At 34.8% G+C, this 24,617-nt stretch overlaps 1 protein-coding gene across 8 annotated transcripts in view; it reads right to left on the bottom strand.

Annotated features, from left to right (window-relative positions):
- Positions 1-24,617, bottom strand: part of CPED1 (cadherin like and PC-esterase domain containing 1) — a 297,503-nt gene that overhangs the window by 153,692 nt on the left and 119,194 nt on the right. For all 8 annotated transcript variants that reach the window (XM_082472288.1, XM_082472289.1, XM_082472283.1 and 5 more), the window contains 7 exons: positions 13,578-13,720; positions 12,719-12,791; positions 11,017-11,184; positions 9,695-9,799; positions 7,963-8,132; positions 4,256-4,326; positions 2,735-2,785 (listed from right to left, as the gene is read on the bottom strand). In XM_082472288.1, coding sequence (XP_082328414.1) covers positions 2,735-2,785; positions 4,256-4,326; positions 7,963-8,132; positions 9,695-9,799; positions 11,017-11,184; positions 12,719-12,791; positions 13,578-13,720 — 781 coding nt within the window. The remainder of the gene's footprint in view (positions 1-2,734; positions 2,786-4,255; positions 4,327-7,962; positions 8,133-9,694; positions 9,800-11,016; positions 11,185-12,718; positions 12,792-13,577; positions 13,721-24,617) is intronic.

Genomic DNA, 24,617 nt, shown 5'->3' with positions numbered 1-24,617 from the left:
TGCAGGGAAAAGTCAATAAAAATAAGTCAATTTGGTTGAATAACTCAGTGAATTAGGTAAATATCTGCTTGATTGATTTTACTTGTTACGAAAGATTCTATCTGGGTGACAGATGTAGGTGGACTTCATCTATAATTTCAATAATCCTACCAGCTCCTAAAATTTTTTATAATAAAAGAGAACAAATGAAAGAATAAGGGTGAGACTGTATTATTAGATTTAATCTTGAAAAGGACCATAGCTTTTCATTTGAATTCAACCACTTATTAATAACACATTCATTTTTTCATCAAAGATTTTTTTTTTCTGGCATAGTCTATGTTCAAGGCACTGAGATAAGCACAGTAAAAACAGGTTATTTCTGATCATGAGATCTGATTCAAATGGAGACTGTGAACCCAATCTAACACTTTAAACAAGCTGGAGTTCAGGGGTATGGAATGTGCTTTCAAAAGCACCATTTCTTAGGCAGAAAGGGAATATAAATACGTGTGCTACACTTTTATGCTCAGAACCAGTTAGATGAATAACAAGGTGGAAGATTTTTTTCAAAATAGTAATCATAGGAAATGTACTGATACTTTAACTTTATATATTTTTATAAAATAGTCACTGAGAGTTAATTTCCTTGCAGTTTATACTTTCACTTAACAGTGAACATTTTCAATGGGGCCTGCCCATTACAACACTGAAACTCAGCCCTAAATGAAAGAAAATGCGTAATCATTCTCTTAAGCAAGATTTTAGCAAGTGCTTGTTTTTGGTTTCATCAGAAACTCTTCACCTCTGGCTTATGTACTGCATCCTAGACCCCTGCTTGAAAGCTGATTTTGTCCTGACATCATCTTCAACTGAATCATCAGTGGTGCTGCCTACAAACACCTGGTGTTTCCTTGGCATCTTTCCCAGTCCAGTCCCAACTTGTCTCAGGCCAGCTTACCTTAGCTCTGCAGAGAACCCACTGTGAGGTAAGGTGGTAGCAGGCTGCTTAACGTATTTGGCAAGTATATATGGGAAAGCTGTTTGAAGTCTTGGTTGCTTTTAATGGATTTCTTTTAACCGCAGAATTTTGTTGCCCTCTTGAGGGATAATCATAACTCATATTAAACACAAAAACAGCCTAGACACTGAAAGATAATCCCACTTGTTCTAAGGCATCGAGTTATTTTTTAAAATCTTTTACCATAAAAATAGTAAGATTAATTTTGAAGACCCAGGTAGGACTAGTTTTTAATCAACATAAAAATATGAACAAAGTTGAAGAGCTTATTTAACGTGTTTGTATCCTCTACCCTATGCTACCTGAAAACTAAAAAAAAAAAAAGATTAATTTGTACAATTGTTCCTCTTATAAATGAGAAAACAAAAGACCAAAGAGGTGAAGTGGCTTTCCTGATCTAACCCAGAGCCTGGCACACTAGACCCTCAACAAATGTTCATTCTAATCTTGCTCCTAGTTTTCTCAAAATTAGTCCTTTTCTCACTACACACTGGGTACCAGTCTCCCAAGAGAACTGAGTAGCATGTATTTTTCTAGCAGTGGGAGATTGGATGATAAATGCAGAGAGGGAATGGTGTAAGTATATCTGTTACTTTTTCCTGATTAGCAGTACTTTATTCAAAATGTTATTATTTTTAATTGGATGTATTTGTTGATTCTATTAAACCACATTATTGTATCACTTCTCAGCCTATTGTGATTTTAATGATACTGTTAAAACACAGTGAATGAATTAAATTGCATTTTAGAAGAGACAAATTAGATTTATTAAATTAGAAGACTTATATTTATCATAAATTAGATCTTAGTCCATAAATTTTATTGTTTTCACCTTTAATGTTTTATCAGAATAGATTTTTTTGTGAAAGGCTAAATTTTCTGTGTATGTTTCAGCATCAATTATATATATATATATATATATATATATACACACATATATATGTTAAAAAGGTATACACTGCCAAAAAACAAACCTGATAGAATTCTTATGCTTCCATCATATTATTATAGGATATTAAGATAATACATGAGCCTTGGACAAAGAATCTGAAGACCCAGTTTCATGATCCAGCTCATGCATTTAATAGCACTGTGATCTTGGAAAAGTCAGTAAGATTCCCTAGAATGATATATTTGCAAGACCACTGGAATAATACTGACCAGAGTGAAGAAAATTATTTAAAAATTTAAAAATCTATATAATACTTAAAATGTATTACTATTATATATGTATTTATATTATTGATTATACCTTGGTAAAAAAAATTCATGAATTTTAAGAAAAGAAATTGAAATTTGGCTTAAAAACTCTCAATTGTTATAAAGAAAACTCAAATCAAGTACTATCCATTATATCAACAATCTGGGAGAAAAGGATCACTGTTGGGTGGTGAGAGTCCTAAAAATCAATATACAGAGGAGATGCCAAGCTCTTCCATTTGAGAGTCCCCAAGGCAAAGCACTAGCACCGTTAGGGCCCCTCAAAATAAGTTTGGAAGTTACTGTCTTTAAACAAGTTACTGTCTTTAAATACAAAAACATAATATTCCATTTTCAAAAATGGAAAATTAAAAATCTTTTTATACAAAAGTAGCAAATATGAACTCATTCAGAAATCTCAAGACTTCTGAAAATTTACATAAAATACATTATCAGCCTAAAGATGCCCCAGTATGATGATTTATTCAACCTAACTGTTGATTATGATTCTGAAGCACTTTCATTGGAACTCACCATTAATGCAATGTATTTCTTTGGTTTCATTAATAATTTGTGGAACTGCAGCTAAAAAAAGAAATGTAAATTAAAAAATGAAACTATTAATCAAAATAAAAAGAATACATATTCAGGTATCTGAAACTCAGGATAATTTAATAAAACACATATTTTATTATTTAATTTTTATTACATCAGAAAGCACTTCTAAGTTAAACTGAAAGCTACAGTAAAACAAAAGAAGCTATTTGGTTCAAATTGCAGAAGAATAATTATTTCAAATAAGAAAATATTAAGGGAGAAAAATGAATGGTCTAAATGCCATCTATTGCTTGAAGTTGATCTATCAGAATTCCTCTAAGTTCTATGATCTTATGGCTATAATTTCTCAAATCATTAGAATTACATCAATTCCATCCAGTTGGTTCCACTGATATTTACTTTGTTTCTAAATTCAACCAAACATTTATCTAAAAAACTCCTTAATAAATACCAATGGGACAAATGAGTGAATAAAAACAGAGTGCTTAAAGAAATCATTTAGAGAAGAAAAAAATGGTGGGAGAGAGAAAGACGATCAGAACAGCAGTTTAACATCAGTTCTTCCCTGACCTTATTGATTCATTTTATTATCAAACTTTAGCATGCCTCAGAATCATCTGAAGGGCTTGTTGAAATAAAGAACACTGGGCCTTACACCCAGAGATTCTGATTCAGTAGATGTGAATTTTCCAAGCTTCCCAGATGGTGCTGATGTTGTTGGTTTAGGGGCCACACACCCAGAACCACTACATTGGATTAAACCTTGATTTGTAGTAGGAAAACTTCGATTTAAAAAAAAAAATGTAGACACATGTACTTCTTTTCATTGTTTCTTCTGAAAATTAGAAACATTTCCTTTTCATGTGACATAAAGCTCAGATGTTCTTTAGAAGGAAAAAAACTGAAAATTGACATAAGCTTAAGAGAGAAAATCAAAATCGCCATTAATTTTCCTTAAGGTCCATATTGCTTGTAGCCAATTGTTTCATTTAATAATATATCTTAAACATCTTTCATGTGTAACTATTTTCCCACAATATTAGAATGGCTTTATAGTAATTTATTGGATAACTATAGCTTAATCCAATCCACTATTATTGCAATAATGGTAGTTGCTATTTTTTTCATTTATTAGTAATTTATGTAATTAAATTTTTGTGTACATTCTTAATTATTTCCTTAAAATGAATATCTGGAAGTGAAATTTCTGGTACGTAAGAATAACTTTTAAAGCTTTTCTTACATGTTGTTAAATGGCCGCTTAAGAAAGATTGTTCTAATTTATACACCCACCAGCAACATGAGAATACTCATTTTCCTACACTCTTCCCAACTCTATTATCTTTAAGAGGAAAAATCTTTCCAAATTTGAGGGAAAACAGCATTTTCCAGTTTAATTTTCATTTTTGATTGCTAATAAAGCTAAACATTTTTTTATGTTTTTGGCCACACAATACTTGTTTTTCATGTAGAAAGAAGTGGGACTACATCCTTTACCTTTTTTATTTTCAATTGCATTAAATGGTACTTGTGGTTTTTTCATGTTCTCATCCTCTGCGAAAGAATTCCTGTGAATGCAATATCAAACAACTCTGGATCAATGCACTGAACAAAATTCATGGAAATTACATCTAACACGCTATCTTTTTTCCTGTGTGTGAGCACAGTTATTTTGATGAACACAAAGGAAAACTTTCTGGATTTCATTCCTCAAAACTGGCAATCTTGTCTCAAGTGAGGTGGTTGGAAATCTCATCATCTCTAATCAGCAGAAGCACATTTGAAGAAAACCAGGGCAAAAAGTCACTCTTTGGTCCAAAAGGGAACAATCTCTGATAGCCCAGGTCCAACAGAAGTGATTCAGAAACACACATTCCTATTGGAATCTGTTTGGCTAAAATTACAAAGTCTTGAAGCAAGAAGCCTTGGAAACTCTGAGACACAGACTGAGAAGAACATCCATATAATCTAAGAAATTGAAGCGTACCATGCAGAAAGTGACCTGTCCTGCCAAGGATTCTATCCTTAAACTCTGATGAACAGGAATGAATTTTAAGGGTTAGTTATATCTTGGTGTGTTTGCCTCATTTTTCTGTTGTATAACTAAATGCTCAGCCAGATTGGCCTTTAAATCCTCTAATTTGGGACCAAAGTAATCTAAGTTGCAGACAGAAAAATTGCTGGTCCTGATGATAGAGAATACTGGACAGGATGTGACTTGACTTTACTGTGCTGGGTTGTGAGGCTCCATTTCTACTCCAGAGAAACAGAGATAACAATACTGGCCTTACTTCACAGGGATGCTATGAAGATTCAATCAAACGCTCTGTGTTAAATTACATTTTATAAAGATTTATTGTTCCAGATATTGTACTGTACTAGTAGAGATGAATAAGGCATTTCCAATTCCCTTAAAATATAAACATCAGATAGGAAATTAAGAAGCATCAAGGAACTAAAACTATAGTTAATGTTGGAAGGTGTGATAATTTTATTGCAGTTTTATTTTTAAAGTCTTTTTTTCCCTTTAGTATATGCAATGATGTAATCAGGGGTGAAAAATTATGATGTCTAGGACTTTAAAATACTTTCCTCCTCCAAGGAATGAAGAAATAGATAAAGCAAGCATGGGGTGAGATACGTTTACTTGAAGTTTGAGTGCCAGGCCAAGGTAAAAAAAAAAATCTCTGATTTCATATGAAGTAAACACTCTAAGCAAAGCTCATAAAAGATACAACCCTGAAATGCATGTAAACTGAATCTTAGAAATGTTACTACCTTAATGGAACGGGATGCTTTGTATGTTAACTCATCCCACAAGTGACTTCTTGTGTAATTTTGTGAATAACTTATTTGTTTTGAAAATGTGTATATTCATGGAAAGCATGTGATTAGAGCAAATTACACTTGCTACTTTATTTCCAGTAAAGTGAAAATCAGCAGAGAGTACACACACATTGATTTTAGTGTTTTCATTCTGTTCAGATTTCCACTAAGTCTGTTGGGACCTCTGGATTCTGAGCCTCAGGGCACAGACATAAGTGTCACTTTTTCTAAATGTTGCTTTTTTGACTTTATTTCTCCTCACCTTGTTGCTATAAGCAGATGATCTTTATTTAAAAGGGTGGAGGAAGGCATTAAACCCCACAGATAGTACAGGTATGTAAAATTGGCTTTTTTGGTATGAAAAACTGCAGATGACCATTGTGAAGATAAGGGCAATTATGAATGACTATGTGTGATCTTCAACTCAAGTAGCTGCGTGGCTTGAGCAAATAACCCATCTTCTCAGCACCTCAGTTTCCTCATCTGGAAAATGTGTATCATATGCATCCTCCGTGTAATACAGCATGAATGATAATTAAATATATATACACTCACTGGTAAACTTGAAGATAATTAGAATTGAGTATTCTTTCTTAAAATGTTCTAGAAACAATTTATGTAATTGCTTCTTGATAAAGACTTCAAGTTTACTTATCTTAGTGTTAACTTAGATAAAGCTTTCATACTTATCTTGATTTTCCTATAAATGAAAGAAAAATATATACCCCATTTGTCGATGCTAAAGTGACTTTTGGATGGTATAGCAACAGGAAACCGAAAGTATATTAATATTTACTACCTATCTGCTCTGCAGCACACCACACACTATGCAATACATGATGGAGGTTATCTTATGCAATCTTGAAATAATACTTGGTAGGTGGTATAATCCATATTTTACAGGTACGGAAACTGAGACTCAGAGGAAAATCTTACCTGCTGTAATTAATAAACTCTAGAGTTGGGATTTTTGAATCCAAGTCTGTCTGATTCAAAAAGGTCCTGACTTTTTCTAACTATATTTAACACTGACCTTTAGTAAATTTCACTGTTGGAAGGAATCAGTTAGGGTTAGAATTAGGCTTAAATTCAATATTCTGAATTTAAGTCAATTGCTTAACCTTATAACAAATGTGGACCTTGAGACAAATTTCGGGAATAAACTTTCCAAAGCTTGCATATCTCAAGGGAACTTACCCAAAGTTAAAAACCATACTTAAATAGACTCCTTGGTAAATCAAGTCTGCTCTTCCCTCATCGACAACGGCAAGAGACAGTCTTGGATTGAGTGAGTGCAAAGAACAAACAAAGGGACAGTAGGCTGTATTATTTAAAACCTAATTTTCAAACAAACAAACAAAACCTTCTATCAATCCTATTATTTCAGAGTATGGAGGGAATAAGGCCAACTGCATAAAGATGTGGCAATTAAAGTGAGTTCTGGTCCTGGGAGATGTCCTGTGAATTCTTTGAATGTGTGATTATTTGTATTTTTGAACTATAAAAACAAAGTTTCTTATAGGACTGTTTTCACTGTCTCCTGAGGCAGAAGGAAATGAAGGACAAGTCGTAGAATTGAGGCCGTTCGTGAGGGTAACTTCAGAGACATTGATGACCATGCACGGCCATCTAGGCTCTCATTCCCTTAGGAGGTCAGGTTTACTTGTTTTCCTGGCAACAGACAAGTCAAATACTCACTTAATCCTATCATATAAAAGGGAAGCAGACTTAGCTGGCACCATAGGCACTGCCCCTTCCCCTGGCAACTGGGGGTGTTACTATGTTCACTGGCCCAGCAACCCTCTTATTCACTCATTACTACCCCTCATTAGAATGGAAGTGGACAGAGGAGGCCAAGGACCTTTTCTCCTGGCCGAATGCTTCTCTCTGAGATTCCATCTTCTAAAACAAAGTTCTAATCTTGCGGTAGAGACAGACATATTTATAAATTTGGATAGGTTTTGCCTAGAATAAAGTCATGCCTCAAAAACTCCAAATGAATGCTCATACCGTCTCGGGCTCCACTCTGACTGATGGTTCATAAAACAAATCTCACCTAATTCTTTCTGTCTGATGCTCCCGTAATTCAAGGATATATATCACAGGATGAAACTAGCTTGAAACTTTTAATTTTAAACATGACTTTTGAATGGAGTCAAGTCCTGATGGTTTGAAAAACTGTTGGATATATTTTTGTTACAGTGTTTGAAGACCACTAGAATCATTATGGTTTCAATGTTTTAAAGAAGCTTATTTTCCAGAGCATGAATTTTTGGACACACTTCTTTTTGTTGCTTTCTTTAATGTAGGCAATGCCTTTTGAAATCAATCTTTAGAGATTTTTGGAGTTGCACAATTCAAATTTGTGGCTCTCTTACCATTCCAGCGGGTGTGGCTGTGCCTTTTTATTCAGGAGCTGAAATTGTTCAAATACATTTAAAAGAGACCAGTATTGGGTCAGGATGGAACCAGGTTTCCCCACAGGATTTGCCATATCATAAAATTCACGCATCAAAGATTGAAACCCAGGAGTAGTAGACGGGAAGAGCTGAGAAGGAATATTCGAAAGCAGAATATCAGAATAAGTTATGGAAAATAAAATGTAGTATTACTAGGAAAGGCCTTATATTTATTTATTCAGATATTTTAAAAATCAGATATTTATTTAAAATCCATTATCTGTACCATAATTTAATTTTCTGTGTTGCTGTCAAGGTAAATGCCACTTTTTATAAGGAAGTAATTTTGCTGATGTTTATACTTTCAAATGGGGTGAATTTTATTTCTCTTTTCATTGAAAGGAAATGGATATCTGCTTTCTATAGATACCTGAAAACAGCTGAATAACAGAGTGAGTCAGGTAGCAGGAAAAATGAGGAGAGATCCTCTTGGGTTACAAGTGTCTTACAAATGTCAGGGTGAGAGATATTAATCCTACCCCCCAAAAAAAACTATGGTTATCCTCTTTCTACTCTGAGAGTCAGGAAATTAGTGTTTGCCCTTTCTCCTACAAAATAATTCTTCTATTCTTCACATTGTGCCAAGAGATGTTCTTTACTTTCACAATATCTTAAATTGAAAATATTGACGGACGAAGGATGAAGCTAGGTCTCTGATTATCTTTGCATAGTATTGACCCAAACTGTCATGAATGTAATACTTACTATATTTAAATTAATTAAAATAACCCATCAATTATGTTATCTTTGGAGTAATAAGCTTACTTTGAACCCTCTAAAATATGGAGCTAAATTATAAAAACAAGTGTCAAACCTTCACTAATTAATTTAGTAAGTTGGTTATAACTCATACAAGTAGCATCTGAATACACAGATTTTTTTATAGTAAAAAATAAATATTTTATTCAAACAGATTAACAATAAATTACTAGTAGACTTTTTAAAATGCTATTTTAAAGAGATATTTTGTATAAACAAATCTTAGGTAGAAAAATATGAATCCAATGTAATTTACCTATATAAGGGCAGAACTAGAAACAAAGCAAGTACTGAGCATGCACATGTATATGTAATAAATTATCCTTTGATATTGATCAATAACTTAACAGAATCCAGGAAAATACATAGAAAACAAAATAAATGCCATTTATATTTTTTGGCTGAAACCAGTAAAAGTTATTATAATTATTTACATTTTCTTTCTTTGGATTTTGCTACAGAGTTACAACAAATTAAGATTTAGGTAGTTTTAAAAAATATTATTGTTCTATTGAGTAATATTTACTTTTACACAAACGAAAAAGGGCATAATAAGCACAAGGAAATTTTGGTTACATGTATATGTCCCAAAGCTAAAAGCAAACTTTTCTGGAAAAATGTTAGCATTTTCCCTTTAAAAACTATCAAATCCTGCCAGCTATACTAATTCCATATTCTTTCACCTTTAGTAAGTCATTATTATCTGCAAACTCTTAAAGAATATGCATTCTGCTCATCTTAATATTTATATCTCTGAAAAGAAGAAACTTACAAAGATTTCTATTCCTTAAAGAAATATCTTCACCTAGTTTTAAGTCAAAATCAAGTCTCTTATGGCTGATCTACTGTAATCTCAGTAATCAAGAGGAATCAAAGGTCACTTTTGTTTTACCAGTTGGAATTGTCCCAAACTCCTGAGTTCCTTTACGAAAGTCATAATTGAGTTAATCTCCTCTAAAGATAGGCATTGATTTAGTTCTTTTTGATAGTTTTCACTCTATAATAGGGGAGAAAAAACACAACTCTTAAGCAATTGCTACAAAGTCAAACCATGTTTAACACAATTCAAGAACCAAATTTTGAACTCTATAAACAGCTGGGCTAATTACTTCTAAATAATACATAATAACTTTAACTTGCCAAAATGATGTCAGAATATAAGAAAACTTCATATTTGAAATAGCTCAGTAATACTTTGGTAGTAAGGTTGGGAAATTGGGCCCAGAAGGACAGAATGAGTGTGACAGTTTGGAAATGCAGGAAAAGTCCTTTTTTAGTCTTCAGGGTACAGAAGAAAAGAGCAGCAAATTCACACGTGAACCTCACATATGGGACATCACTATTTTCGAGTTTCACGGATTCTAGTAAACAGACTCACCCCCCCATTTTCCTCACATTCATTTTTCATTATAATGCATCCCTTAGAGCAAAAGATACACATATTACCATTCCCTCTGGGTCAAATGGTTCTAATGGTTTTAATGGCAATCCACTCACTAAGGAAGGGAAACAAGGAACTCTAGGAAGGAATCAATACAATCATAGGGAAACAGCAGTCTATAATGTCATCTCTCTCAAAACCATCTCTCTGTAGAGCGTTGCTTGTTGGTGAGACCCTTCACATTCTACTTTTCCAAATTTTCCAATTATGGTTTTAAAACTGAAAGATACATAGAAAACAATACTGTACCTAGTAACCTGTACAGATTTTTTTATGCATCAAGAAAACTTGTACTAACAGATCATAAAAATTAACCAATCTTACTCTGAAGCACTACTCCCTAATCATCAGCATATATCTAACCAAAGACGTTAACCAGATGTGAGTGCTTTAAAAAAAATTAGTATTACAACTCTAGTCCCTTGATGTTAATCTAGAGCACTCACTGCTATTCTAGCTGCCTCTAAAAGGTTCAGGTATTCCTTTTAAAGTATTTTATAATATGTAATATGTATTATTCATTATAATCACAAAATTTCCCTGGGAATTAGGGACTGCTTTACTTCATTTTCAACCCATAATTTCATCATAATCAGTCAGTCACATACTTAAGAGACATAAAAATAATATTGGTCGGAAAAATATTAAGAGGTTTATATAATGGATACAAATCAATTTCAAATGAATTATCAAGTTGCTTACTTGCACAGTAAAGAAAATGGCACCTTCCAAAAATGAAATAAACAGTTGTCAGTACAAAAATATGCACTTACCTTAAATATACCTGATCTATAAAGTCTCTGAAATATCTCAGAAAATATGGAAAGTGAAGATTCATTAGACAGGAGAAAATTGAAAGTGTCTTTTAAAAGGAATTCTTCTGTGTTTTGGTCCTCAAAATCCATATTATCATCATCTTGAAAATTTAAATGCTCATGCACCTGTGAAAGAGTAAAAGCACAGCAAATATTTTTCATTGACTTACTTTTAATGCAGTGAAATCACTCCTAAGACATGATTCATTTCCTGTTGGATTATAGATCAGAACTGACATCTAGTGGTCCTTTTGGAGGGCAACAGTTTTATAAAATCTAAGTAATGCTCTTTTGAAAATACGATTCTTTATAAGAACATTAACTGCTTTGTAAAATCAAATTAGTTTGTCTTGAAATTCTTTATTGTTGAAGACCTTGTGTTTATGGAAATAATATATAACATTTCTGAACAATAAATTTTAAAAATCATAATATAAACTATTAGATATGTGTGTAAAATAATGAATAAGTGACCATTAGAAGATGTAGATTCATAAAATTTCAAAATTTTAGAGATAAATCTTTGAACTATTCAGCCAAATGTCTGAGCCATATATAATGTAATCATTCTCCTTGTGTAATAGTTTGAAAACCAGTCATTACAGTATGAAGTTGAACTCTGGTTGCACATAATTTTATTTTGTTTCTCTTCATTTCTTCTCATCCCATAACCCAAGATAGCTTTCTTTAGACTAATGCAATCAATTTTAAAATCTTCTTGCCACTAAGGGCTATTTTAGATTAAAAATATGCTGGAGGAGATGATCTGAATGAGTTGATTTAATTTAAGAGGAAGTAAAAGAATCAGAGTGTACAAAAAACACCCTTACATTTCCATATATTTATACAAATATTGAAAACAAATATTTCAAAAATTCCTATGGCTTTTAAAATTAAAATATAGGACAATTTTAAACTAAATATCTATATTAAAGAATAAAAGAGTTACCTTTTTTATAAACCCATATGAATAAGCTAGGTTACCTGCTATTTTCTATTATCTAAATGTCTGTTTTCCTGCATTAACACATACTGAGCTTTATTCCACATTTATTTCATAAACAGTGGTTGAACCACAAAAAAATCCATATTTGTTCAACAGGGATGCAGAGTGGGTATTGTAACTCAAATCAGAGACTCTCCATATGCTAGTTAATTCTCTGAACCACAGTAAATATAAGTCTGTAGTAAGTTTGATGCAAGTTGCACTTATTTTTTTTTTTTTTTTTTTTTTAAATATTTATTTATTTATTTTTGGCTGTGCTGGGTCTTCGTTTCTGTGCGCGGGCTCTCTCCAGTTGTGGCAAGCGGGGGCCACTCTTCATCGCGGTGCGCGGGCCTCTCACCGTCACGGCCTCTCCCGCTGCGGAGCACATGCTCCAGACGCGCAGGCTCAGCAATTGTGGCTCACGGGCCCAGTTGCTCCGCGGCATGTGGGATCTTCCCAGACCAGGGCCCGAACCCGTGTCCCCTGCATTGGCAGGCAGACTCTCAACCACTGCGCCACCAGGGAAGCCCAAGTTGCACTTATTGATCGGTTACTATGAATGAACACACCACCACCACCACCATACACACACACACACACACACACACACACACACACACACACACCCTTCAGCCAAAGGGGGAGATCCCATGAGGACTCTGGCATACTCACCTGGAGCACTACAGGGGACCTGACACTGCCATAACCCATATCAAAAGTGAAAAGTTGAAAACATAATCTGCATCTGAAATAAAAACACAAGGTAACAAAAATGCATTCTATTTGCTGTATTTACTCTATTATTTGATACTATATCATTAATAATCACTAAGGTTAAATTTCAAGGTCCATACTAATTACAAAGAGCAGTGGCTTGGATAATCCAAAATTGAATACAAATTATCTTTGGATTTGGAGTCTGTTTCGTTCCTTACAGAAAATACAAATATATCTAAAGTATTCATAATACATTAAACGAAACAATGAAGTGACTCCACAAAAACGTAATATGGAAAAGGAAGCTCTCCTACTCCTCCATGCTAGGCATTCTTATTTGCGTATAAAGCCTGATAAAGCTTACATGGAGGCACCTCCTTTTTTGACATACTCGATTTAAAATTTCCCTAGAAAAAGGCATTAAATTATACTCAAGTAAACTGAGATATGGAGATAAGAGTTAATGAATTTTGTTAATAAAAATCTATAAATAAAAATATACCTAGTCAATGGAAAGCATATATGATAAAAATAACTGAGCTTGAAAGGGGCTGCAATTAAAAAGATAATTTAAATAACTGTGCCTTATTTCTTGTCACCACTATTTAAATACTGGTGAGTCTTTAACATGCTCTGAAGTTTTAGGATCAACAAATTAGAAAACATAAGTTTAGAAGTTCATATTTTATACTGATATAAAATTTTCCAAGTAGCACCTACTTGTGATAATTAAGATATATTTTCACTAACAATCAATTGTTAGAAGTAGGGTTTTTTTTCCTTTATTTTTTTTAACATTGAAATTTGTTTTTACCTATGGAAGACCTTTGGTCCCAGAGTAGATGTTTCACTGAATACTTCAGCTGCTAGCAGGAGTTTGCTAATTGCTTCCTTCATGTTATCAAAAGCCTGAAGAGGTGAACTTGTTCTCAGAAACGTCTCAAAAAATGTTTGCAGCTGTGAACAAAGTAAAGGATTCACATGTTGAAACTACAATCTCAATTTGTCTCTCTATCATTTCCAAAGTGAACAATGTGAAAGATCCCTTTAGGCTATCTCTCCTTGACACACTCAAAAAAAACTCCTTAAAAAGGAAAATTTGATCATCTAAGACATATATACATACATATATATTTTATATATACATATATATGTAAAATATACTGAAAGAGTATATAATATACTTAAGGTATATTATATAATAAATATATATTATCACATAATATATAATGTATATATATTCTATACATTTAAAAATATAAGCCTTCCGATTGAATGCGGGGTGCTGAAATTACATTCTGTAATTTAAATTACTTTAGAGGTGCTTACTCCATTTTTCTTCTCATTCCATGGCACGTAATCATGGAAAGTGAAGTGGAATTCACAGAGCTTGTGATCAGAACTGCCAAGTTTAATTTGTGACTCTTCTACCTAGGTGAACTTGGACTTGCAACTCACTTCTCCAAATTTTTGTGTCCTTTTCTTTAAAATGGGTTACTACCTACCAACAAGAGAGTTGTGAGGCCAAATTACAAGAAAGTCACTGTAAAGTATGAAATTCAAATCTAAGCTTTTTATTATTATCCCTTTCCTGCATATATCAGAACAAAAAGAACTATATCGAAATTGCTTCTTCTTCAGGGTATTTTGCTGTGGGAGCTCTAGCCAACCACAGAAGAATCTAAGAGAATCTCAGTGTCCTCCTAACATGTTAATTTCAGGCTTCATGTGGCTAGAGAGAACGGGGCCATATTACAAAAAGGGGAAGGATGTTAGGTTTACCTCTTCATAGAAACACTAGTTGGTATCACAAAGAGCTATTTTTATTTGCTTAAATATGAAAACAATCACAACAACAAAACTATATCTTGAGGATGCTTAACACCAAAGTTAACATCAAGTCAAACTTTTTAAAAAGTATAAAATAGACCTCATATTGATTCATAAACTTTCTCTGGATAAACATACGCTTTCAAAAATGAAGAACAAAAAATATTTTTTGAAAAAACATGCAGCAGGTATTCTATTAACATTTTTGGAAGAACAAACTAAATTTATCTGAGCTGGGTAAGACTGCAAAGTGAAAAACTTTTGTTGCTATAATAATGAAGGACAGATATTGGCACAAATCACCTGAGGGAGATGGTAAATGTATCTTTAAGATACCCAAGCAAAATTCACCCAAGAGAAACAAATGCTGATCAGCTTCATAAACTTTTCCCAGCTGAAAAACAGAAACTTAATGAGATGTACACTTTAAGACCCTACAAACACATCATTAGCATTTGGCAGTTGGGGTGTTTTTCCCTCTCTAAGGACTAAGGAAAATGAATGCAATTACTGTATGATCAAAAGAAAATAAATCAAAGCTAACACTAAAAATATTAACACCCTTGAGTCAAAACAGAGTCACATGTTTTTCCAAATAAAAGTAACTCATCACATTTCACTCACTTCACCATATTATATAGAAAGGGTTATTGATAATATTATTGCATTTTTCCATTTTAATGTTTTCTAAATATCACAGGGTTCAAGGTTAATAATTTAAGAAAGTTGGAAATGTTTGTGTAGCACATAGGATATATAAGATTCATTATCAAATTATATCCTCCATGGTAAAAAATAATTAGCAAATTAATGCTTAGGATTGTATTTATTCTTCTACTGTGGAAATGTGTATTTCTTAATTTTTGACTGTAATTAATTTTTCACCATGTGGAAAGCACTATGTGCTGGGTTTTGGGGGACAAGGTACGTAGCATGGTGGTAACTCTATAGACTTTAGAGGCTGAAAGTCACAGTTTCGACTTTGGTTCTCCTGTTACTACTAAATTGTGAGACCTTGCGGGATTACTAACAGTAACTTTATAGAGGTATTGCTAGGATTAAATCAGAGAATGTACATAAGGTACACCGTCACCCATCACACATCAATATTCAGTACACGTTAGCGCCTTTTATTAATTAAAACAAAAGTCCACAGCCTTCCTTCAAACAAGGAAGAACATTTAAAAAATATATGATAAGCCTTTCAATAGAAATATATTTAAAAGGGAGAAGAAAGAGGCATGATGGGTAAATAGACCCCATCACTGGTATGTCTCCCAGCAGAAGTGAAAGAGGAGAACTGAAGGACCAAAATAACTGGCTTTCCTCCCATTTCCCTAAAACTCAGCCTGCCAAGAGAAGGACCAGCCTCAACCACCAATCATGAAAGCAGGGGGACAAGAAGCTAGACAGCTGCCATTACGAACAGAAATGTGGAGAGAGGAGATAGAAATGGCATTCAAAAGGCACAATTCAAAATAGAGAGACTTCTTCATTTTTGTATTCGTTCTGTTAACAATCTTTGTCTCTATATGCATTTCCTTCTATCTCATTGCATGCATTTCCATTTATTTAAGTCCTTCAAGTCAAAGAAAATTCTACATGAGTCATCTCTTTATTTAGTACAGTGGCAAGCAAATTACATATGCCAGAAATGAAAGTAGAATCATGCAAATGCTTACTATTTATTTTAATCATCAACTTTCAATAAGTCGCCCAGAGAGGGCAGAACACTTATATCAATTTTTGAAACTAATCCACTTAGGCTAAGTGGCAGACTTCTTTGACTGTCTGCTCATATTGTAATTTGTTACACTAATTTATTTCCTGGGTCAAATACTTGAGTTCTGTGTATCTCAATGTGCTCGCACGTAGAAAGAGAGAAATGTGTTTGATGATTTCATGAGACAATGTCAAATCTGAAATTATTTGATAGCAATTCCATTCAAAGCTATCAGAACCCAAAATACACTTTTCACTCAGGAGCTTTCTTAACCCAAGCACAAATATCTGAAAGAACACCTTCACATTCGTAAGTTAAAATCAGCCGTGAACTCAAATATCATGGAGACTTCTCCATCTCTAGATCAAGACTCTTAATCGATGTTTTTGAATTCCCTAAATATGAGAATATAAGATCCCAAGGAAATCAGTGCCTTCGCAGTAAGGTAAAAATGAATAAAAGAAGATCTTAAAACATTTAACATGACATGAAACTATTTTATGAACTATAAATTTTCCTCCTTCAGTACAAAAATGAAACACAAAATTTAGTGCAAAATAAATTATGTAGAAAATGACCTTGTAAGATCATGGCTGTAAAACCAGGCAGTTAAAGCATCACCATTTGTTTGTACTTGTGTAAAATTCAAGCAATAACCCAGTAAGGTATTTGTAATTTCCACATCTAGCCATTGAAATATACGTAGATGGGTCAAAATTATCAACTAAAAATAGAAGGACGAGAGGGACTAAGGATGAACTTCAAAATATTTGTAGGAAAACTTCAGTTATGTTTTTAACATCTTAAAATATTTCTAAATTGCCCTTATATTCACTTCATTCCTCCACCTCACCTCTCACAAACCCCTCCCGTGCTAAATTCTGGGCTTCACCTGATTAATTTCCATTATCCTCCCATAGGACATTAGGCAGATTGTTCTCAGTGGCAAAGCATGTTGTTCTGTGTTAAACTTGCTGACTTTCTTGTTTGCTCTCACCATTAGACCATAAGATCTTTTAGGGAAGATATTGTACCATTTTATCTTTGGGTGGCCAGTATCTAACGCAGGGTAGTATTAAGTAAACACTGTTGAGTAACTAAACCTAAGTATAACATTACAGAAACCACAGAGACGTTGATAAGAGAAATAGTTTACTGGAGCTTCTGGATAACATAAATTTTCTCCTTAGGACAACATGTTTATCTCTCGTTTCCATCTCGTGAGCGAGGGAGGATGAGCATTTTTCTGGTGACTTGTAATAAAACCTTTGAAAAATAGAAGCTCACAGCTGTTCAGGAGAATTTTTGAGATAAGAAAAATATAACATAAGAGTTAAAACACAGGATGAAAGATTAACCAATATTAGAGTTTTTTTAAAAAGTCATGTTCTTGACTAACTGAGAAGCTATAGCAGAATACTGATATTTCAATATTTTGAATTTTCAGTAGTGTTTAATAGCATTGTACCTTATTAAAGCTTACCAGAATTTCCCTCAGTATTAATGCGGGAGAGAGAAGTTTTCATCTTCTCAAAATAAAGAAGAATATTAGTACTTAAAACCATTTTGCACCAACAAGCATATGAAAAGATGCTCAACATCACTAGTCATTAGGGAAATGCAAATCAAAACCACAATGAGATATTACCTCACATCCATTAGGATGGCTACTATAAAAAAATAAAATAAAATATTAAGTGTGGGCAAGGATGTGAAGAAATCAGAACCCTTGAGCACTGTTGGGAGGAATATTAAATGGTGCAGCCACTATGCAAAACAGTATGGAGGTTCCTCAAGAAATCAAAATAGAATTACCATATGATCCAGTAATTCAGCTTCTGGGTACAGAGCCAAGAGAACTGAAAACAGGGTCTCAAAGAAATATTTGTTCATCCATGTTCACATCAGCATTAGTCACAATAGCTAAATGGTGGAAGCAACTCAAGTATCCATCCATGGATGAATGGATAGACAAAGTGTAGTATATACAGACAATGGAATATTATTTAGCCTTAAAAAGGAAAGACATTCTGACACATATTGCAACTCAGATGAACCTTGAGGATAGTATGCTAGTTGAAATAATCCAGTCACAAAAGACACTGCATGATTCCACTTACATAAGGTATCTAGAGTTGTCAGATTCCTAGATATAGAAAATAAAATAGTGGTTGCCAGTGGCTTGGTGGGAGGGGGAAATGCAAAGTCGTTTAATGAGTATATAATTTCAGTTTTGCAAAAAGTTCTCGACACTGGTTTCACAACAACGTAAATATTTTCAACACTACTGAACTGTACACTTAAAATGGTTAAGATGGTAAACTTCATGTTATGTATATATTACCACAATTGTTAAAAATTTTGAAGTAATATTGCAGTTTTCACAGCCTTACTCCCTCCAACAACCATGTTTAAACACCTGTTAATTTTGTACCACAGAAGTCCAAAAGAACACTTTTTTAATGGTTATAAATTTTGCAAAAGAAACAAAACACAAAATAACCCCTCCCTTGCTCCATTTCTCAGCTCCTGCAAATATTGGAAATAGTTTCCATCTCTATTCCGTCTCCTCTTAGTCACTGTTTTATCCAGAAACAATCTTTTAACCTTGAACTTTCTGCTTGTTTAGTCTGAGAAATATCACACAGCAAGCTTGAATGCTGGTAGGAATGACCAAGAATAGAGGACAAATTTATGATGGAACACAAAGTCTAGGGGATGATCATTTCAGTTTAAAAGGAAAAGACCTTTTTTTTTTAAAGGAAAATATCTTATGTGATATTTTCCCTTAAAAGGAAATATCACATAAGAGTTCAGACTCAATTTTATCCACGGTAGAACTAAGGACACAACTAAATATATGAAATCCAAGAGTCTATGTTCTTTTCCAGATTAAAAGGGGAATATGCATTCAGATCTGCCTCTTTTTAATACAGTTGGAATTTAAGTCTATTGTTCTTGATTGATATTATTCTGCCTTTTACAGACTCAATTGGGATCTCTCTGACTCTGACCTAACCAATCTCTCTCCCTGGCACTTGCCAAACTCTTAAAGTGTATCTGAAGGAATTTGAACACCTCAGAATTTTATCCCAATGTAATATATTTTATATACAAAGTATTTTTTGATCACCTTATAATTCTCAATAAGAAAAATGTTTATAAATTTAATTTAAAATTTCAGTTACCATATGGCTCTAAATTTTAAAATATTTTTTCCAAAGAGTTACGATTACAATTATTTGTTGTACACAATTGGTCAGAAAAATAGAAATACATTACAAATCTTAATAAATAATTTATAAAATAAGAAGTAAAATTGTTTTGGAAATGCACCCCTTAGATGGATACGACTTTTTTTTTTTTTTTATATTATTTATTTATTTATTTATATTTTTGGCTGTGTTGGGTCTTCGTTTCTGTGTGAGGGCTTTCTCTAGTTGTGGCAAGCAGGGGCCACTCTTCATCGCAGTGCACGGGCCTCTCACCGTCGCGGCCTCTCTTGTTGCGGAGCACAGGCTCCAGATGCGCAGGCTCAGTAGTTGTGGCTCATGGGCCCAGTTTCTCCGCGGCATGTGGGATCTTCCCAGACCAGGGCTCGAACCCGTGTCCCCTGCATTGGCAGGCAGATTCTCAACCACTGCGCCACCAGGGAAGCCCCGGATACGACTTCTTTTCATTCACTTAGTTGAGTCTTTTTATCCGTTGAGACAACAGTATTTATTGTTAGAATGAGAAGGGTTCAACATTGGTATTAATATTATTTTCAACGTAAGCATGGAGAAGATTTGTTCACACAAATACATAGGTGTAGATGGAAGGGTTTAGTTAGAGCAACATGACTTAATTCCTTGAGCTCCCTTCAAAGTATATGGAAAAAAAAAAACCACGTAGTGATTTATCATGAAATATTTAATTTTGTTAAAAACTGAAAACAATCTGAGTTGTGGAGGATTTGTTACTTGGTGATAAGCATCCTTCACTTTCTCTAGTGAAAACCGTATTTAAATGCGTCTGTTTTGGGGAGGGGTTGCAGAATTTTTTCACCCTGGAGCAATCATTATTATAATATTAGGGATAGATGAGCGCTAGGTCTTTCTTTTGAAGAGCAGAGGGCTGTGCATGAAGGGATGGGGAATAAAAAGCACCCGCTTTAGAGGCGCTGTCTCAGCGAGCTCAAATTTTAGGAAGGTATACATGTGAAAGATGAAGTTATGGGCATTGATTCTCTTGAAACTATCTATGGGCCTGTGAACCCCTTGGAGAGTCTTCATGGCTCCCCAGAGGCACACGACACCCCACCTGAGGATCATAGCTGTGTCTGGCCCAGAGAACACATCTGCTGCACGTCAGAGGGCTGTGGAAGGAGATGAAGGGCTGGTGAGCATTCTGGACCGTAGCAAGAAGTCTCCTTTGTGTTTTAAAGGGTCATGATTTAGGTGGAAAATCAGATATATAAAAACAGAAGGAAAAGAGAAAAAAAGTTTTGAGAAAGGGAGGGAAAAAAATGACTAAATTACAAACCTAAGCACTGATGTAATTTTTCATTTCACGCACATGTGGTATTTGGATATAATTCTATGTCATACTTAATAATACTCACTAACCTTAGCCAAGTTGACACCATGTGCCAGACACTGTGTGTTTCTCATGCACTGTTGTGTTTATATTCACAGCAATGTTATGAGGTTGATACTCATTATCCCCATTTTATAGATGAAGAAACCGAGGGTTGAGAACACAAGTAATTTGCCTAAGGTTTTACAGCTAAAAGGTAACCAACATGGGTGTTGAAACCAGTCTGCTTGGCTGCAAAGCCCCAGCATTCCCTCTGCTATTGTGGCTTTGATTATACAGATTTAGGAATGTGGATGGACCCTGAAATATTGAAGAATGAATCATCTGTGTTTTTACTTTCACGGAAAATGTGTTTGAAACTGTCACAATTCTCAAACACCCACACATCTAACAAATCAACTCAACAACTTGAGCATTTGTGTAGCCTAATTACCTTTTGGAAAAACTAAGGACATTTCTTTGTGACTTAAATGAAATTGCCTGGATCAAGAACAAATTCTGTGTTAAGTCAAATGATTTAAGAACATAAATATTCTCGTCATTTGTTTTAGCTCATTGAAAATTGGCTTGCTTTAGGGTAAACCACAGAAAAACTAAATTAATTGACTGAACCTAAATTAGGATAATTTTTCCTCATTCTCTGGAATTATATCAAAACTCCAATATTTAAGTAAGTTTCATGCTTCCAGTGACATGAATAATTTTATTCATTTGTACTTCTTAATAACCCTAAGCGTTAAAGCATACATTAAAATTGGAAATTCAGAAAGTAGATTCTGTGATTTAATCAGTTTTATGGTTAAAAATTTTTTAATTTCCCATATGTATATCAGAGAATTGATCAGAGCAAGGTACCAAAATACAGAAGGCTATGAAGAGCATAAAAATTTAATTATTTGCTTGGAACGGTAGAACCCTGATTGCGTTATATTCAACCTTCTCAGGGAGCTGGCAGATTATCCTTATTGCCCCGTCTAGAATCTCTCAGTAGGATATAAAGGATCAGAGAGATTTTACAGAAAAAAGTAAAAGTTAAAGTTGTAAGATTTTATCATTGGACTCTGTGGACATATGTCTACTCATTTTCTTTACATGAATGCCATTGTTCAAGCAGGTCACAGCTTCTGCATTTTCAGTGTCTAGAATGCACGGTCGAATGCCTGCTGCTTCTGGTTTGCTTTCTCCAACCTCGCTCTGTCTTCCACCCCAAACGCTGGACAAACTGAACCCTTTCTAGGGTGCACAGATTCCTAAGTATTCTCTTCTCACCTTCTTATCGGAATACGTCACACTTCATCATCCTACTAACCTCCAAGGGAACTGACCTGTGAGTTGAGGTCCCGTGTGTTTGAAGATAACCCTCGATCCCATGGTGGTTGAGAAGCAGGCACTTCTGTCTGGGTTGTTTTTACAGTAATGGGGACCTGGACACCTGGGACCTGCCTTGTCACACTAGGCAGGCTGAGCAACTAGTTATTCTGTTCACGTCTTAGAAGTGGCAGGATACCTCTGTTGGAAATGGCAGGAGGGAGAGGGAATGAGGTGGAGAAAGGCAGGGAGGAAAGTGAGCGGGAAAAGAAATACCAAGTTCCCAAGGCGAGAACTTATTCTATGCAGGGCCCTCAGGCAGGGTTTGGAGCAAAGGAGACCTAAGAACCAGACAAATGGAGACGAAGCATGTAAACGGGTAGTCTGCCGTGACAGCAGGAAGCTCTCCTCCTCTCCACCTCCTCACTTCCCGCTTCTCTGTCCCACTCCCTTCCATGTGCTCTGTCTCAGGAAAGGGACCCACCAGTCACATCATGGCTGAAGAGTCCTCTTTGAGCCCTCTCTATCTAGCCCCTCTCTCTCAACTCATCACTGACTCTTGTTTCTACCTCCAAAAGGTGTCAGTTTCTCACCTTCTTTAGACCACCACCTCAGCGACCCGTCCAAGCCACCATCCTCCTCACCCAGATGCCTGGCAACTGATCGCTCTGTCCCCACTCATAATCCTCTTCAGTCTGTTCTCTACACAGCAGCAGCAGAGTGGGCTTGAAAAGGCAGAGCTAATGACGACACTGTGGTGTTCTGTGATCCTGCCTGGACTCTCCTGCCTCAGGGCATCGGAATGGGCCCTTTGCTGGGAATGCTTTACCACCAGCTCTTCAAATGACACTTAGTCTCCTCCACGAAGCACAGCTCAGATGTCACCTGGTCAGGGAGATCTTGCTGCCTCTCAAAAGTGGGCGACCCACTCACTTTCTACACAGCTTCCTCCCTCGTTGCATTCTTAGCAATAATAAAGATCTGCATTATGCCAAGGGAAGTAAGTCAGACAGAGAAAGACAAATACTGTATGATGTCACTTATATGTGGAATTAAAACAATACAGCAAACTAGTGAGGATAACAAAAAAGAAGCAGACTCACAGATACAGAGAACAAATTAGTGGTTACCAGTTGCCGGGGTGGGGGGGGCAGTAGCGGGGGAGGGAGTGGGAGGTACAAACTATTGGGTGTAAGATAGGCTCAAGGATGTATTGTACAACATGGGGAATAGAGCCAATATTTTGTAATAACTGTTCATGGAAAGCAACCTTTCAAAATTGTATTAAAAAATGTAGTTCTCTGTATTTTCTTATATATGTATAATTAATTTTTATCTGTATTTCATCTACTATTCAACACAAGAATAAACTCTATGAAAGCAGGGACTTTGTCTTGTTTTTTACTATATCACTTGAACCTAACACAATGTCTAGCATATGAGACACTTCATATGAGAACTGCCCAGTAAATATTTGTACAAGGAATCAAAAAACTAATTTAACCCATAGGAAACTAGTCCTATTTTTCAGATAGAAAAAGTGGTTCAGAGAGGTTGAAAGACTTGCCTGAGGTCACACAGTTGGTACAAGGATCTTCCTACTGCATATCCATATCTAGGCCTCTAGAGGTCATGCTTTGGGATTTTTGTTTTTAGTTCTGTAGATCCAGCACTATAGATCCAGTACTAGTGATTTATTTCTCTCTCCTTTAGAGTAAAAATGCAATTGGATATACGCTTCTCACTCAGCCTGAAAGAACGTCATCATTGTCTTATTCATATTTTAAAATCACATTTCTTTTTCCTTTTACGGTAACTCCTTGAAAGCATGAAAATGTAACACAGTTCCTCAGCATAATGTTTTTCTTCTTTGACTTCTGAGTTTAAAGTAATAATTTCACTCTCTGTGACTTGAATACATATTCTTTATGTAGATGATTTGGGTAATCAAGCACATGGGAAAATTCTCATGCCTTTCAAATATTTCTGGAATCAAATTTCTGATAGAAATCAATTTGGAACAGTACTTTTTTAAACAGGTAAAGGAGGCTGTGATGGCTGGAACTATTGGATTCTGGAAGACTAGACACCAGGCATCGGGAAGCTGGTTTAGAAGGGGACACATACCACATATAGATACATATAAATACAGGGATACCAGGAATTCCTCTCTTGTTTGCAGTACCTTTCTCCAAATGGTAAAACTTGCTTCACAGAGCTTCTAATAACTATTAATAGAGTTTCATAAGCATGGAGGTGAGGGAGAGAGGCCAAGCTGTTATGAGACAGAGGACAGAGTCGGGGGTATGGAGGTGCTCCACATCAGGAAATGAGGACGTCAGAGAATGACTGCTTCACTGGAAGATGCTCCAAAGAGACAGAACTTACAAAAGCAATGAAATATGTCTGTATATT

The sequence above is a fragment of the Balaenoptera physalus genome (assembly GCF_965194825.1).
Source record: "Balaenoptera physalus genome assembly, chromosome: 8".
NCBI classification, from domain to species: Eukaryota; Metazoa; Chordata; class Mammalia; order Artiodactyla; family Balaenopteridae; genus Balaenoptera; species Balaenoptera physalus.
This window is presented reverse-complemented; position numbering and strand designations above follow the sequence as displayed.